Source organism: Plasmodium berghei (assembly GCF_900002375.2).
Source record: "Plasmodium berghei ANKA genome assembly, chromosome: 6".
NCBI lineage: Eukaryota > Apicomplexa > Aconoidasida > Haemosporida > Plasmodiidae > Plasmodium > Plasmodium berghei.
This window is the reverse complement of record NC_036164.2, coordinates 326,493-345,737: the sequence shown is the minus strand read 5'-3', so window position 1 is coordinate 345,737 and position 19,245 is coordinate 326,493. Positions and strand designations below refer to the sequence as shown.

General features: G+C 22.8%; 3 protein-coding genes across 3 annotated transcripts; all 3 read right to left on the bottom strand.

Moving 5' to 3' along the window:
* Window positions 1–275: 275 nt before the first annotated feature.
* On the bottom strand, window positions 276–4,802 carry PBANKA_0606900 (amino acid transporter, putative; the record flags this gene model as incomplete). Its single annotated transcript, XM_034568596.1, has 1 exon — window positions 276–4,802. One exon carries the CDS (start codon window positions 4,800–4,802, stop codon window positions 276–278), a length of 4,527 nt encoding a protein of 1,508 aa, XP_034420570.1.
* A 1,488-nt stretch (window positions 4,803–6,290) lies between these two features.
* On the bottom strand, window positions 6,291–7,011 carry PBANKA_0606800 (acyl carrier protein, mitochondrial, putative; the record flags this gene model as incomplete). The annotated part of the gene is made up of 2 exons (XM_034568595.1): window positions 6,291–6,398; window positions 6,643–7,011. The coding sequence occupies 2 exons, from the start codon at window positions 7,009–7,011 to the stop codon at window positions 6,291–6,293; spliced, it is 477 nt and encodes a 158-aa protein (XP_034420569.1).
* A 1,315-nt stretch (window positions 7,012–8,326) lies between these two features.
* PBANKA_0606700 (cysteine repeat modular protein 3) lies at window positions 8,327–19,001 on the bottom strand (the record flags this gene model as incomplete). The annotated part of the gene is made up of 3 exons (XM_034568594.1): window positions 8,327–18,082; window positions 18,272–18,446; window positions 18,730–19,001. 3 exons carry the CDS (start codon window positions 18,999–19,001, stop codon window positions 8,327–8,329), a joined length of 10,203 nt encoding a protein of 3,400 aa, XP_034420568.1.
* Between the last annotated feature and the right edge of the window lie 244 nt (window positions 19,002–19,245).

The following is a 19,245-nucleotide window of genomic DNA, read 5'->3' as shown; positions in this document are numbered from 1 at the left end:
ATATAATTATTAATGTTGTTTTTTTAAATGTAAAAAAAGATGAAATCGAGATATATGTTCGTAAGAGCATAAAGCATGCACATTTTAATACATTACACACGTGAATGTGTGTTTTTTATTTAAAAAAATTACAAATTTGTACTTAAAAAATGAAAAAATAGAGTAAAACAAATAAGGGTTCGAGATAACAATATATATGTACACATATACATATAATTATTTAGTTCTCTCCTATTTTATTGAATTTTGGTTCTGCATTTTATTTATTTTCTAAATTAAGCGATAAAATTGTAAAGGATAGAGATAGCTAATAAAAATATTGCAATAAGCAATAAAACTTCAGTTGTTTTAACATGTTTAATTCTTAAATATCTAATAGGATAGACATGAATAATATTTTCATTAATTTTCCCATTTACATAATCATCTATTTGATATGCATCTTCATACCCAAATATAGGTTTTTCAGAGCAAATTAAATTAATTTTTGGCAAATCACTATATTTCTTTTCTTTTTTATAATAATTTAATAGTGGTTCTCTTTTTTCATTATTAGGAAATTTATTTAAATAAATATTTTTATTATTTTGAGAAATAGAATATAAGGAATCCTCTTTTTCAGTATTATTAATATAAATCTCCTTTAGTGCGGCATTTTCTATATTTATATCATTTTGAGAAAAGTATTTATTCGGGATATTTGGATATTTAATACTACCACTTTTGCTAATATTATTATAATCATTGTTTTCGACAAATGATAAAAGAAAATTATATTTATAATAGTTAAAAATATTATTTATTGAATCGTCAAAAATATTTTGCTCAGTACTTCTGTTAATTTTGGGAATAACATGATATACATTATCAGGAACATATAATGTATTTATATCTTTATATATTTTATTTTTTTTATTATATGAATTTAAAAAATACATAATTATATCTTTATTTTTATTTAACTGTAAATCATTTGTTGATTCTTTAGATTCCTCTTGATCTGTTAAAATATTATCTTTAATTTGACATTTTTTGTCTTTGTTAAAATTTTCTGGCATAAGCATCTGAGGGCATATATTTGTAGAATCATCTACACTTTCATTTATAGGGTCATTTATTTGGTTAGTTATGTAGATATTAGTGGGTTCATTCTTATTTTCTTCGTCCCTTTGTGGCTGGAAATTGGTTAATATATTTTTCCCACTGTTCAATGATAACGATTGAAATTTTTTGTAATAATTTGAACTTTGTGTTTTCATTAATGTGTTAGAATTACTATCATTTGTTTGGTACCTCAATAGAATATTGTGATAAGAATTATTATTTAAATATGAGGCACTTTTTTGTTTATTTATAACAGTATCTAAGGATTCTTTATTTTTATATAAATTTATGTTATATGAGTATGTTTCGCTTTCTGATTTTTTATAAAAATAATTTGTATTATCGTCTGAATATAAATAATTATATGCATTGGAAACATTTATATTTTTTTTATTTATTATTAAATTTGTATTTGTTTTGTTTCCATCAAAAGCCCATGTTAATTTTTTTTTATTATTGATTTCATTAATAAACATACAAAATTCTTTTTTAATATTTTTTATTTTTCTTTTATATTCATCATTTGATTTTTGTTTCTCTATGTCTTCTAAAATTTTCTTTATCTTCTGTTTATCAGATAATGGATTATTTATCAATATATTTTTATATGTATCTGTGTGTGTAGAAATGTTTAATTTTTTTATTTCTTCACTTTTCCTTTTTTTGGATAGTTCTCTATTTTCATCCTTACTTGCATCTATACTATAGGTTATATCGTTTATTTGATTTTTACATAGCACATTTTTTATCCCTATTTTTATTTCTGTTTCTAAATTTTTGTCATTCACTTTATACTCATATTCGTTTGCACTACGGTCATTCCTCTGTATATATTTATCAAATGTGTTAGGAAGTTTCTCATTAGTAAGAAAAGGTTTACAATTGTTTGAATAGGAGCTATTGTTTGTATTATAGCTATTAATAAGCTTATTCGTGTCATAATCTTTAGAGCTTCTATTTTTGTCTGCTACATCTAAATTGAAATCACTATCAACAGAATTTCTCTGAGTGCCATTTTCAAGTATGAATTTTAGATTTAAAAAAGAATCAAATATATCAGAATATCTAATTAAATATTTATTTCTTTCATAATTTTTTTTTATTATTTTTACATCATTATATATATCTTTTGATAAATCGGCTATATTTTTATTATTTAACATATCATTTTCACTAATGTTGGAATAGCCATAATAATTATTATTAATATTATTATTTTTAATGGAAATTTTAATATGCTTTTTTTCAAATCCTATAACAGTTTTGTGTTTTCGTGATTTTCGGCCATTATGCATTTGGTGTTGATTCGTTTTTTTAGAATTATTTTTATTAATATTATTACTCTTAATATTGAATAAAGAATTATATTTTCGTAACTCGAATTTACTTAATTTATTTTCGTTTTTTTTACAATATTCATGTGATATATTTACTTTATTTTTTTTTTTTAAATCCTTGTCACTTTTTTTTCTATAATAATTATTATTATTATTATCATTATATGAATTTCTTATTATTTCAGGAGATTTAAATCTCATACCTTCATTTCCATTTTCCTCACATATGTCTTTTAATTCCCTGTATCCATTTTGAAAATCATCGCATGTGGTTTCTACATTATTCTCTAAGAATCTGGAATTGTCATTTAAGTCGCTAATCTTATTATTATTACTATTATTATACTTGTTCAATTGTTGTTGAGATTCTTGGTCTATTCCTATCAAATAAGTTATGTTTTTTCCCCTAGTTGATTTTGTTTCGTCATAATAATTGTGCTTATCATGCTCTTCCAGATTGTTAATTTGGCTAAGACTTTTAAAATGTATTTTATATTTGCCTTTTTTATTATTATTAACATTATTAGAATCATCGTTGATGATAGTTTTGTTTTCAATTTCTTTTGTTTTATATTCCTTTAATTTATAAATTTCCTTGGTATCGAATTTACTTTCATTTTTTTCAAAGCGCGGGTATTGATATGTTTTATTATAGAAATTTTTAGTAATATTATTAAAAATTTTATTTTGACTATTAATACAATCACCTGTTTCTATTTTGAATGTATCTGCATCACATTTTTGGTTATAATTTCTTTCATTGAGAATCCTGGGATTTGTATTTGAGCTTGTGCCTTCTCTTTCCTTGGAATGGTTTTTTACAGAAAACATGTTGTATAACGCGAATTTTTTTTGTTTATATTCATTTGGGTCGTATAAAACATGAATATAATGAAGCGGATTTTTTTGAGAATACGGAATATTTTTACAAGCTATCAAATATATAATTGATGGTGTAATGTAATTACATGCATATGAAAAAATTAAACTTGACCATGTAAAAATGCTTTCAAACATAGCCCGAGAAGTAAACCACCATGATATAAGGAATGGAAAAACAGTACCAAAAAGGAAGGCAACCTTTTCTGAGCATATATTACTATTAACTAAATTATACCTTGTTGCAATACAATATACATAAATTCCAGGTGCAATAGTTAATAAATCAAATAAATAAATAGAAATTTTCATTGAAGTATTTATAGATGGATTTTTTAATATGCCATACAATATATTTTCATTATTAATATGAGGGTAAGCGGTATATAATACGTATCCAAATATATAATAAACAAAACAACAAAAAAAGTTTGAAATCCATACAGTTTTCATAATTTTTACATCAGACTTCATTTCATTTGCCCAACACGGTATTACTGTTATAGCAGAATAAGATGATATATAGGAAGATAAAAGTTGTTTAAAATTAAAATCACCAAATATGGTTGGATATTTAATATCTGAATATTTCCCCGTACTATCATTTGGCAATATTGTGTGGGCATTGTTATATTTATATATTTTTATAATACTTAGAAAAATGATTTGAAAAATTGTAATCATTAAAAATATAAAGGATAATACTTGTACTTTCATATTATCTTCTAAACTTGATTGAGAAAAATATATTGATATGATAGCATTTATTACATATCCTATAGTTATACACAATACATAATTATTGCTATAATACAATTTATTTATATCTGTGATTGTGCTAAACTGAAAGTTTGGATATATAATCACCCCAATAGTATAGCCAAATATATTTACTAAAATATAATCTATTGCATGGGATACTATAACTATCGAAATTATATTGCTCACTAATATACTACCATAATAGCATATCTGCATAAACATAAAAAATATATTGTTTTTTCCTAAAAAATAGCACATAGTTGAAATGTATTCATATCTTTTATTAAAATGGATATTATTTGGTATCATTGTCATAGATCGTAAAAATAACAATGTATTAAAAATTGTTAAAAGACATATTATAATATTTATAAATAGACATGGTAGCCAACCAGAATGTTTAAATATATATGGAATAGATACAATTCCAGATCCAAATATTTGATTTATTAAATAAATATAACTATATTTTTTCCCTATAGTTTTATCTCCAAAATATTTAGATTGTTTCAATTTTATATTTTCAATATATGCCTTATGCCCATCACTTTTGTTATAGTTATTGTTATTATTATACAACCCATCATTGTCCTCCTTTTCTCTTAACATGTCTATATTTGGTGATGTCTTATCTTTGATCTCCTCAAGTTTTTCATATTCGGTATTCAGTGTGTTACTAAATATATTTTTAGTAGCACATCTATCTTGCTTTATAACCATTTCCTTATTCTGTTTATGTTATAAATGATTAACAATGGTATTCTATATCTGGAGTTTCAATTTGTCTGTTTTTTTACTATTTTTATGTTAATATTACAAAATTATACCATCAAATGGCCCATAATGAGGGGTACTACATTAGTAGAAATGGGAGAAGCAATACATAATTGTCATTCAAATATTATGGAAAAAGTTTAATAAATACATCAACTTAACACCATGAAAATATGGCATTTTATAAGCCAATTCGGTAATTCAAATTGTATTATCACACACATGTATATGTATATATATATTTGGCTTATATGTGAAATTAAATGCTAGATATATTTTTAATTATATTTGTTTAGTTATATACGTCGAATTATAAGTAAAATACGAATTTATGTTGATTTAAATTACATTATATTACTATTGAATATATAAAAAATCAACGTTTTAAGGAATAATATATTTTTTTCATTTTTTTATATTTAATTTTTCATTCTCACAAATTTTAAAACCATTGTGAAGCAGGCTTAATATGTATAATTAAAAACGCATGAAAGTTATTTCTTTTGTAGTACATTACTTGTAGGAATCTATTTGTTATATTATTTTGTTCAGTATTTATATTTTTTTTATGAATGTTAAAAACAATGGAACAATATTTACGGGTGTAAATGAAAACAAAACGAGCACGCTACATTTTATATTTCTAAAATACTAATTTAGCATTACTTTTAGTTAAAAATACTATTTTATTATTTAATAGGTGCCCTGTGTACACACGAAGAAATATTTGTATTTATTAAAACGCCTTAATTTCTAACAATAATAAAACAAAAATTTTTCTTATGCCACTTAAATTATAATATAATAATATTTTTTTGTGGTATTTTTTTAATATGAACTATGATATCTTGCTGTTTTGCACACATAGCAATCAGTTTACTCTTTGAATACATTTTTATATTTAAGAACTATAGAAAAACGGATGGAATAAAATTATAAGAAAAATGTGTAACATTTTAAATTTGAAGTCGCAATATGTTAATATAAATCTATAAATAGGAATATCTTTTATAGTATACAATTTTAATAAGTGAGTTTGAAGGAGGAACATATGTGTAATACCCAATAATTAAAGATTTATTAAATTAAAATTAATTTAAGAAATAATAATTGTTACAAAGCCCCTAAGAGAGACAAAACCAAGAAGTTTATTTTATAAAAAAATAAAATATTTATGTTTTGTTTTTATATAAGCATATTATATGTGTAACTATATATTTTACATGATCAAAGATTTAATCTTCATAGGAAAACAAAATGCATAATTATAAGAATTTCAGTTACGAATAAAAAATAAAATGAAAAAATGTATCATATACTTGATTATTAATTGCAAAATTATATGTTTGTAGAAAATTAATTTAAAAAATCCATTAGAATTATATTGCTGCTATCTATTATTTAAAATATAGTATATAGTATATAGGAATATAATTAAGCCTTCTTAATATTTAATTGAACCAAATAATCTATTACTTCTTGTACTGTTTTTATACCGTCAGCTGTTTCATCTGGTATTGTGATGTTGAATTCAGATTCAATCTGTGAAAAAGGGAGAAAAAAAAAGATGAGAATAACAAATTGATAAATATAATATATGTACACAAACCCTTTCATATGTGTAGCAAAATTATGGTATTTCAAGTTTAAGCTACAAAGTATTTTCATGTACATAAACATAAATTTCACTCTACATATGTATATGTACAAAGCCTTAAGCACTTTTACGAATTATACAATAAACTGAAACATTCTCACATATATGCATGTTATATGAACAAATTACATCTATTAAAAATTCCACAGTATCTAAAAAATCCCATGCTCTATTATCTTTGGTTTTATTTTTTTCTAAATCTTCATTATAATTAATTTCCGCATCAGCTGATATATATTTTTTTAGAACATTCAAAACTTTTTCTTCAATCTGCTCCTTAGTATATGAACTTAATTCTTCTTTTTCTGTTGAAAAATATTTAGTATTATTTTGTCCGTGACCCCTTATAAAATAATTATTAACATTATATAAATTGTTATATTTATAATTCATTCCATTATTTGAGAGAATACTAACAAAATATCTTCTTTTTAATACATTACAGCTTTTTACATTTTTACTATTTGTAATAAACTTTCTTAAAATATTATTTCTCATTTTCGTATAACGACTGTGCTATATAATTATATGTGTGTTTTTGTTTATCTTATTTTATTCTTCCTAAATATTATTTGATTCCACTTCGAATAGGACTATGTTTATTTTTTAACTCTTATATTTCTAATGTAAGATATGAATGTTCATAAAAACAAAGAGGGAAACTTGTTATGTATGATATATATTATTTATTTGTTCATTATATTATTATATGCATATAGTATTTTTTATACTTCAATCTATTTATATACAATAAACATAAGTTATTATTCTATACAAATTTGAATGTAATTTATTTTAAAGAAATTATTGGTCTGTTTTTTATAGTACATATTGATATTTGAAATATTTTTTTTTATTATTTTGCTATATTATGGCGTGTTACATCAATATTATTTTATTTTTTTTACATATTATATTACAGTAATATATAAATGCATTTATTACATTATCATGATTTTCAATTATATTTTTTAAAAATAAATGATTGATTACATAAGGGAAAACATGTTAATATTTTTTTATTATATATTATGTATTTTTTCCCATTATTATAATAACACTATAATTAAAAGCCAAGTCATTTAATACCACTATATAAATATATATGTATAGGCATTACTACTTGCTAATATTATGTACTAAGGTGTATTATCTATAACGTGAACAAATTTTTAGAACAAAAAATATATATCAAAATTTTAGCTTGCTACTAAATAATGATATAATTATGAATAATACAATTTGACTAGTTTATTTTTTCCATTATTTCAGTTTAATAACACTTATATAAATATATTAATAAATATATATACAATTAATATGAGCAATATATTTTTCGATTATATTTTCTATACATTAAAAAAAATATATCCATACCTGTTTGGAACCACATGAGGGAAAATCATTACATTTTTTGACTAATATATTATCAGGATGTGTGAGTATATATATGGTGATATATCCTGTATATGAAAAATTTTGCCTGTCATAAAAAATTGTTTATATTTTTATTTCTTATGTTTTATTCTACATAATTTTTAAATGTTTTATATATATATATATTGATATACAATATATCACGTCTTTATTTATGTTTTCTACCTTTTAAATTGCTTTATGATATACATAAGGGAAATAAATATACATAGTATCCTGTATTGATTAGTAGACTTATTTTTTGTGTGAGTACTTAACATAATGTTAATAAAAATAGAGAATTTCTATGTAATAGTCCGTTTGATAAGTTTTATAAGTCAAATATTAGGAGTTATTCAACATGCCTTTCAATGCTTTAACAATATAACTGTGTATATTACTTATCATATTTGTTTTTGCCATTTTCTTCTGTCATGATACTTTTTATATTATCAATCTTTGGATACTTATTATTTTGTTTTTTATTAATTATTTTTTGTAACGCTTTAATTTTGTTTTTTATTATATAATTATTTTCTTTCAAATAACGATGCTCAACCTCATATAATTGATTGATATTAGTATCATTGCTTAGGATATTTTGTACATGTCTTTTAGTATCTTTTATCATATTTATATATGATTTTTCTTTAATCATTTTTTTTTTTTTTTTTTCACAAAACAAAAAAATTAAAATTGATAATCTTTTGCTTTCAATAAACTGTATCATATAAATGGCATATTGTAGTTCTAATAATGTAATCGACAGGTTTCTAAAGATACTTTTATCAAATAACATGGCTATTATATCATGCTCACACATGTAAAATTCATCGTCTAATAAATTTGAAGGAACAAAATACTCTGGTATTTTATCATTATCACCTTGTGTATTTTCTCCATTAGTTTGTATATTTAGGTGATTGACCTCAGTTAAATACATGTAGAACATTTCTAAATTTTCGGCTTTCACAAAATCGTTTTTATTTGTTTCAAATTTATTATATTTATTTATATGAAAATATAAAGAATATAATTCTGAATATGAACTAAATAAAGAATAAAACAAAAGGTTCCTTTTTTTTAACTCAAATTGCCTTTTATTTAAAGGAGGTAAATCAATTATGTTTTTATCATGATTCTTCACCCAGTGTATAAAGCATATAGAAAACCTTATAACAAAGCTCAACCATTCTACAGATATGTGATTATAGCATTGATTAACAAACAAGATATTTATGGCGTCAGTGAGACATTTGATAAAATGTGTTTTATTTAAGGGAGAATTGTAATTTTTTAACGTATCTTTTTGAATTTGATTATCTAATACATTTTTTTCTTCATATGATTCTGATGATTCTACGATTTTTTCTGTATTTGAAAATTCTCTAAACCCATTTCGATTCGATAGGCTTTCATCTTTACTCATTTTAGACCCACTACTACTATAACAATATTTTGGGGGGGGTGAATTATTTAAATTGGTAAATATTTCATTATTGGAGTATGTTGTATTATAATAAAGTAAATCAGAATATAATATATCTAGAGTAATAATATTTGGATTTATCTTAAGAGAATTATTATGTTTTTTAAAATATTTCTCGTTTTTATAATATTTACATTTTATTAAATCATTTGAATCTTGTACAAATATTTCTTCATTTTTCTCATTAAAAAATATGGAACATGAAGGTATTTTATTAATTCTTAAAACAAAATTTAGTAAATTATAATTCTCTTTTATTTTTGAATGAATCTCTTTTTTATATCTTTTATATTTTCTACTTATTTTTTTACTGTTTGAGAAAATAATATCTTCATCATTATCTTGGATATTCGTTTTTGTATTTAAATAGGAATTAAATAAAATGCTATTTTCATTTAGAAACTCTTCTGAATCTAGTTTTTGTTTTTGTCTTGTAGGTTTCATTAAAATATTTTTATATAATGCAAATTCTAGGACAATTTTATTTATAGTATGTATGTGAAAATAAATAAACAATATAAATGGTAATGCACTTATTATGTAAAAATCAAAAAAGAAGCTAAAGTGTGTAGTTAAGTATGTTATGAGTACTGAAAAAATAGACAAAAGACTAAGTTTTTGTAAAACATTATTAGATCTTTTGTCATATGGTGAATATAATAAAATAAGTGTAATTTCTGTAATTATAATGAATATTATACATGAAAAAATAAAATATTTTGAATTATTAATTTTATTTGTGTAAAATTGGCACATAAATGATGTAACAAACAATACAATTTTTATTATATTAACAAAATCCCAGCATCGATTCTGATAATTATATCCATTAAATAAAAAATAACATTTAAAATCTCTATCGTAGGATTGGAAAACTTTAAAATTTTTAAATGTGCCATAAAAATATTTTATAAATAAAAATAAATAAATAAAAAAAAAAAAGCCAGAAAACAAAACTCCTGATAAAAATAATTTGTTCTGAAAACTACAAACTTGTGAAGGCATGTGATATAATATTAATATAGGTAATTTGTTTTTATATTTTGTTGATTGACACCAAATAAGTTCTAATATACTCATAAGTGTGAACGGAAAATGTATATAAAACACAATTATATATATTGCATTTAAATCCGATAATATACTTCCAATTTTCTTATGTATACTAATATTAGGGGGATGAATATATCGAAATATACCCATAGCTTTAATATTATATATATTTAGTAGACATATGGATGTCCAATAATTGTCTTTTGTCTTATTTTCTTCGATAGGCAAACTGCTTGTTTTTTTTATTTTGTGAGATATATCTTTTTTAAAATTTATAACATCTAAAAAATCAAATTCTTTACTATTTTCTTTTGTCAATTCTTTATTGCGTGAAAAACTTGATGATTCCAAAAAATTTATATCATCTAATGAAATTGTTTTATTTTTTTGTTTCTTTTCCTTTTTGTTTATCCATTTGTGGGATTTATTGCTTACTTTTTGATTGATCCATTTTGAACTTTGGTTTTTGTTCGATTTCCACGATGTTACACTATGGAGTTTGCTTTTATCCAATTTCTTGGAACACTTTTTATTTTTCCATTTTTTGAGCAAGGGTGTCCTAAAACTCAATGAATTATATGAGGAAAAATAATCGCAATCATACTTCATATATTCCAAATATGTTTTATTCCTTTTGTTATTTATAGTATCTATAATCCCTTTTTGATAATAATGATAATAGAAATCAGACACGTATTTATAATATTCTTTATTATATTCTTTATTTATTTGCTTTTTAATAACTTTTTGTATAAGACTTATTTTTTGATAATTCCACCATGTGTATATTATATAAAAGCATATAAATATACATACCAGAAAAAAACAATCAATTATAGGCTCTGCAATTTTTATAAATCTCTGAACATACCATACATATATATATTTTTCATTATTATATGAATTAATAAAACAATTTATTTTTAAATGCTGTGTAATAAATTTTATAGGTAGACTAGTAAAAAATTGGGAATATAATATATAATTTTCTTCTCTAGGTGAATTAGAATCCATTATAAATATATATGGTAAAAACGAAATAATAAATGCATACCATATTTTGAATATACCTATAAACACAAAATTTTTTTTTATACAACAAAAATAATTTAAATATATTAAAAAAAATATTAATGCATAAAAAACAGCCTTAAACAATATAAAGTTAAATATTTCTATTTTTGTTTTTTGGCATTTAAAGCATTGTGATCTAAAATATTTTGTATCATACTTTTTAGAACAATTGCTACATAAATATCCTTCTGATCCCTCATAACATAAATTATTTATTCCTCCTACACATTTTTTCATAATTGGACATATATGAAAATCAGGTATTCTATCAACAGTTAGAAAACTTTTTTTGTATTTTATTTGCTCTCCGTTTTCTGTAATCAGTACAGGTGTTTTATTTTCTTGTTTTGAAAAATATATTTCTTTATTATTTTTATTATTAGAAATATTTAATATTATTTTCTTTCTAAAAAATATAGAATTTTTGCTCAATAATGACGTCTTATTACCATTTATAAACTTGCTCACTTCCAATTCAACATAATTTCTCTTCGTATAAAAAACATCAAACAATAGTTTGTTTGACAGTACTATATCAGAATTATCATAATTGTTTATTTTAAGATTTACTGAATTTAATGGTGTCCAAGAAAAATCTGGATGCACAATCTCAAAGGTAGCGGAGTATCCCTTTTGGGGAAATGGAACAGTATGGTCAACCACTTCGATATTAGTATAATTAATATTTTTAATTAATATTTTTAATGGTTTATATTTTAATCCTCCAATACATAAAGATCCTTCGGGGCAATTTATGCATTTAATTTCATTTGAGGATTCTCTTATCATATATTTTCTTGTATTACAAAAACATTGTTTTTTGCTGATCGACCCTTTAAATGAAGTAGAATATTCCATGCATAATCCTGCACATAAAGAATCATCTACTACATCTTTATAATATTTTTCTTTACATTTTATGCATTTATTCTTATTCTTATTAAAATTTATACCATATCCTTTTTTGCATAAGCATTTATTTATATCCGTCGATATAATGGTGGTTTTAGGAATAAATGACCCTTCTGGACAAAAAATAGGGGGGTGATGAATTTGAAATTCAAAATTTTTTAACCACGCGCCGGGACAAAACATTTCATTAGGGCATTTAGCACATTGTTCGGTAATATTATGATATATGTTTTTTTTGGTGCCTTTAGAATCCACTGTAGAATGTAAATATTTTTCGTTATTTCTTGTATTTTGATATATTGGATTTAAATTGATTACTTGAATATTTTCTGATTGAATAAAATTTATATCATTAATTGAGATTAAATTATTTTTAGCCACATATTTTGATTTTAGTTTTTTAGTAGTGTATTTCACTTTCTCTTGTTCAGTAAATTTGCTTTTAATGCCTTTTGAGTTTTTAAAAAAATTATTTGTTTGATTCACCTCTAAAAATCTATCTTTTATTTGTTGAATGGGACTGTGTTTACCTGGTTTGTAACTTTTCAGTATATTTCGTTTTATCTTATTTGTATTGATCAATTCAATTTGGTTAGCCCCTTGAAAATAATATCCCTCTCTACAAACACAGTCATATATTGAAGTAGACATTTCAGAAATAGTAGTTAAATTTAAAGGGCATTCTAAACAATTTTCATTAGATGTATTATATTTATAAGTTCCTTTAGGGCATCTAACACATTTTTTAGTATTTACGTTTAAGTAAAAACCAGGTAAACATAAGCAATTCTTTATTTTCCCTTTAAATTTTGTTTTTACAGAATTTAAAGGACATTTAGATTTTTTGTATGAATTTCCTAGACAATAATAATTATTTGGGCATTTTTCAAAAGTATAAATTTTCCAAAGTTGGAAAATATAATTTTTTTGAATAATGCATCTTGTTATTTTATTTGTACCATTATATTTATGTATATCATTGATTTTATTATTAATTTTTGTTCCATTTATATTTTTATCGTCTACATCGTAATATGAATCGGAATCTTCATAAAGAAATAAATTACATTTATAAATATTAATATTTTCGAATCCAGAACTTCTGGTTAAAACATAAGATATATGTGATTTCCATTTATTATGTCTTTTGTCTATTTCTATTCCTGTGCAATATACATTGGAAATGCATTTGTTTAAACAATTTATTATATCTATTTCAGGTATAGTAATTGCATATATCGTATTTCTGGTGTGTTTAATTAATTGGTCTGTTTCATAGCAACTATAAATTATTTTTTTTCTTATACTGGAATTGTAAATACGTTCTCTTGTTCTTATAGTTTTTAATATATCTACATGCGTTGTTGATAAGATATCTATTTCATTGATTGTTTTTTCGATTCCTGTGATTAATGATGATATTTTTGTTACACCTATTAACCTTATGTCATTTTTGTGATTATTTATCATTTCGATTGTATCTCCTACATAATTTTTTCTATTTATTTTAGTATTTTTTTTATTATTTCTTTTGATATTTTTGTCGAACAATAAATAACGTATTCCCACGTTTTTAAATCCAATAGATTGCCTCGAAAAATCTGTATTCTTTTTATCTCTACCCATTTTATTATTGTGATTAATATAAAAATGAATATTATCTCTTTCAGTATTATTAAGTTTGAAAAAATCAGGATTTTGTTGAAAAAAATTGTAATGTTTTATCCTGTCCATTAAAATTATATTTTTTAAATAATTTGTATGGAATATATTATTATAAGGACTTTTCAAATGCCGTATGTTATTATTTATTTTGTTAATATTTAATTTTTTTAAATTGTTTTGGGCATGAGAAAAGTTTGATTCTTCGATGTAATTGCCACCGTCATTATTATATGCTTTAGAACAGATCATGCTATCTTTGGCATTGGTTTTATTATATTTTTGCCCATATGTTTTAAAGTAATCAGATGGTTCCTTTGTGTCATAATATTCATATTTATTTCCTCTCAAATCAAAGGATATATCACTATTGTAACAGTAAGTTTTACTGCCACTATTCTTTTTTAAATTATTTTTATTTTTGTCTTTTTCAGCGACGTTTCGTTTAATTTCTGCATACTGATCATTTATATAAAGATGATATTCTTGCAAAAAATTGGGGATATTTTGAGCTAACTTATTTTTTGTATATTCATATATATACTCAAAATATTGGTTATAATATCCATTTTGGGGTATACAATCAGTAATAGACGTTGATTTTGTATTTTTTGTAAAAGTGTAAGGTGGGCAAGGTATACATTCACCAGCCGAGAGATGAGGTTGAAATGTACCATATGGACACGGTTTACAAGATATAGAAAAGTTATTAAAATCATTAACAATTATTCTTCCATATCCCCGTGCACATAAACAGTCTAAATAGGAATCACTTTTTAACTTTGTAGTAACAGAATGTATAGGACATTGTGTTATTTTATTATATGCCCCTTTACAAATATGATCATATCTACAAATAGAACAAAATGATTTATTCATACTATAAAAATATCCACTTTCGCATAAATTTGCCATTTGAGGCATTTTTGATCCTTTTGTCATAGCAAACATACTATTATTTGTCTGTTTTAAATGTATATTATGTCCTTGGATATAATTTTCATTGGGTAAATATTCTTGTGAATGTACCGGATTATTCACAAAATATTCACATGGTTCATTAGAAATAGTTGTTTTGTATCTATTAAAATTACATGGGTGACAACTATTTGACATTATATCATAATAATATCCACGATCACATACACATTGAGTTGGTGATGATGCTCCATTAGTCAATGTTACTGATTTACTGCCACACAATATGATATCAGCTTTATGAAACTTATTTTTGGGGTTATATAAACAATAGTTATGGGGTGGACAAGGTTCACAAACGGAATCATAAATAGTATAATATCCATCTTTGCATGAACAGTTTAATTCTTCATAACTTTTGGCTCCAGTTACAGTACTTTTCTTCACGGGCTCACATGTCAAATGGCACTTAAAGTTTCCTATAACATCTTTATAAAATCCTTCTGGGCATTCTACACATTTATTTTCTCTTAAATAATAACCAGGTTTACATAAACATTCATTTTCTGAATCAGAACCAGGATAAAATGTAATTGAGTTTTTTAAATAATCTTCACAGCTATAGCATTCATCTTTCCTGTTATATTTACTAAAATATCCAATAGGACATAACTCACAATTATTATTATTACTATAAAAATGGCCTTTAGGGCATGACGAAATGTTTTTTTTTAAAATTAATATTTTTTTTTTAAAATTGCTATATACTGTTATTTCTATATCAAATATAGCAGATATTTCTATTGTCCCATAAATAATACCAGTATATTTTTTTATTTTCAATCCAGTAATAATATTATTATCTGGAATATTATGGTCATATTGATTCATTTTAAATTTTATAATATTATCACTTTTTATTAAAGGTTGTATGTTTACTACTTCTTTATACTTGAATGAACGAGGAAAGCCATTATATTTTATTTTTATATCGGATAAATCTTGTATTTCAATAAATGTAATATAAGTTGTAATACTTTCATTATTTAAATTAATTCCACATACTACCAAAAAACGGGATGTTGTAATAACATTAGTAGCAATATTAAATGGTAAATCATTATATACTTGATATAATTTAATATTATTATCTATTTCAAAAATTAGTATTCTTGGTGTAGATAACTCACTTAAAAATAAAAGGTTTGTTTTTGCTTCATCATAATAATATAGTGATAAGGAATATGGCTGGTCTAAGCCGCTATCACTTTTAATCGGTGAATTCAAATAACCATACATTTCTATCATTTCTTTTTTTATTAAACAATAACAAAATAGTGTATGCAAAATTGTATCAACAAAATACACTTTATTATTGAAAACTACAATACCTGCTGGATAAACTAGGGAAATTCTATCATTTATTAATGCTTGTGAATGCATATTTTCTGTTGGCATATTTGATAAAACTTCTTCATATGGGGTATTTCCTATAGTATAACTTATTCCATTTAGAATTTCATAATCTTCGACACTATGTATAAATTTATTTAGTTGTAATAAGTTTGTGATTCCAAAATTTGCTAACTTTTTCTTGAAATTTTTGTTATTTTTATCATGCATTTTGTTTTTGAAATTTCCATTGCGTATTCTATTTCTCTGTGCTGAGTTAAGTCTAATGTCTAATAATGAAAGTTGGCGGCTCCTATTTTTATTTGTTATATGAACTGAAATATATCGAAATATATTTTTTCTGCTTGCATCAGTGATATATATAATATTCCTATCTAAAAATATACTAATTGGATTATCTAAAAAATGAGCAATAATTTCGCCAGAAAATTTTAAATTTTTTTCCACAATGAATACATATTGTTTTTGGAGGATAGCAATGTAATTTCCTGATGACGAACATGCAATAGAATAACGTTTTGATTTCACTTTTTTTTCTATTTCGGAATGTTTATTAGTAATATATGACAATTTCCCGTTGGTATCTGCATAGATAGCTCCGTAATGTGAGTTAATATGCAATAATATAGAAGATTCATTTATTGGGCAATTAAATGTTGATATATAATTTTCATTAGAAATAATATCAAATTGTTCAATTGAATTATTTTGGATTTTTAATTTACCAATTGGAATATATGTATCATTTGTATTAAAACAAATTGAAAACGTTCCAATATTATTGATTTCAAAATGCTTTGTTATGATATATAGACTTGTTATATCAATTATCTTAACTTTTGCAATTACAAATCCATCACATTCTCCATAAATTTTATAAATATATATAGATCCATTATAAACATTATCATTTATACTACCATATATTTTTAACGATATTAAAACATTTTTTGTTCGTATAAATGTCTGATTGGGTGTAAATTGAATTTTTCTAGAATTATTTAAATTATTAGATAATCTATCATTAAGGTGGATTGTGCTCAAAATATTATTTTTTATTTTGGATAGATTTGAATAATACATTTTTTTATCTAAAAATCGCGATTTCAAAAACTTAGTACTATTTTTCTTAGAATATTTTATTTTTTTAATATTATTCTGATTCTGTATGTTGCTGCCATTTTTACTACTTTTATATACATCTCTCTTTCTATTAATTGTTCTATTTGATTCATGACTTTTTGTGGCAATATTTATTTTTTTGTCTACTTGATGAAATATATTTCCCATATTTATTATTTCCTCGAGGTCTCGTTTCTTTCGTTTTTTTGATGTTATATTGCCATAATTTTTATTAAAATAATCATAATATATTGAAGGTAAGTGTGTAGCACTTATAAAAAGGCATTTATTATTTTTAAAGCCATCCATGACTTTTAAAAATGATCCATTGTTTTCATTTTTTGATAGTACACAGTCTATGGTTTTATTTTGAATGGATTTGTACAAATCTATAAAAAATGAAACCACACCATATGCTTTATTACTTTTATATTTTGTTTTTTTATTTACTTGTATTATCCGCTCCTGTGTGCTAATTATATTTTCTGCATTACATCCCTCCTGTTTATGCTTAAAAAATGAATTATATTTTTCAAAAATGGTTTATATTAGTAAAATTTTTAGTATTAATAATAAATGCAAATTCTAATAAAGCGATTCATAATAATATTCACATATGCATCAAATATAGAGACAAAAGAACGATATTTTCGATACACCACGAGTTAAATATTTAGTTTTGAAAAATTTAGGCATTACCTTAACAAATTTGTAATCATCAATAGTTAAATGATATAAGTAATTATTCGAATGTGCTCGTTTTTTATTCAATACATTACTTAAAATTATATCTATAAAAATAGTTTTATTCTGTTTACTATGTCTACTATAAATTTCTATATTATTACTATGAAATATCTTTAGCTGGAAATATCTAACATTAAAATATATACATGCTTATGAATCTACAGAATGTTTATATGGATATATGAAGTTACATGTATGTATCGAAAAAATGTTACAATCTATAAATAAATACAAGAGAATGTGAATATTATTGCTTATTTATTTGCTAACAATTTAATAAAAATTATGGCAATAATAATATAGCATACTCTTTATGAAATAGAGATCATATATAAAAATATAATTCATGTAAAAAATGTTTTTTTATACTTAATCCATATACATATTAAATTCTTAGAAAAATCGTTTACCTCAAACAACAATTGGAATATTTTTCAAATTTATAATAATTTCGGATAAAGAATTTATTATTATTTAAAACGAATGTACTAAAAATTGGTGTTGTTTTGTCTAATGAGAAAGCATATATTCCATGTGTATGAGGTAGCAAATAATTACTGGATCGATTTATGTTGTATTCATAGCTATAATATTGTTTTGCTTTTACAAATTCATTTTTTATAATAATATTTGCGTTATACGCAAAAAAGGAAATAAATAAAATAACGGCTCTTATTTCCATTATTAATAATATATTAAAGAATTATCATTAAAAAAATAACATGGGTTTTTAAATTAAAGAACTGAATAGTTCTACTTAAAACCGTTATAAATATATATAACAATAAATAAGTGTAAAATATAAATATATAAAATTTCCATTTGTTATAATTTTTGAATTTTTAGACAATGCAAACCTATGCATTTTAATTTTTTTGCCTTTAAATTTTTTTCATAAATATATGTTGTAATAAAAATATATAAAT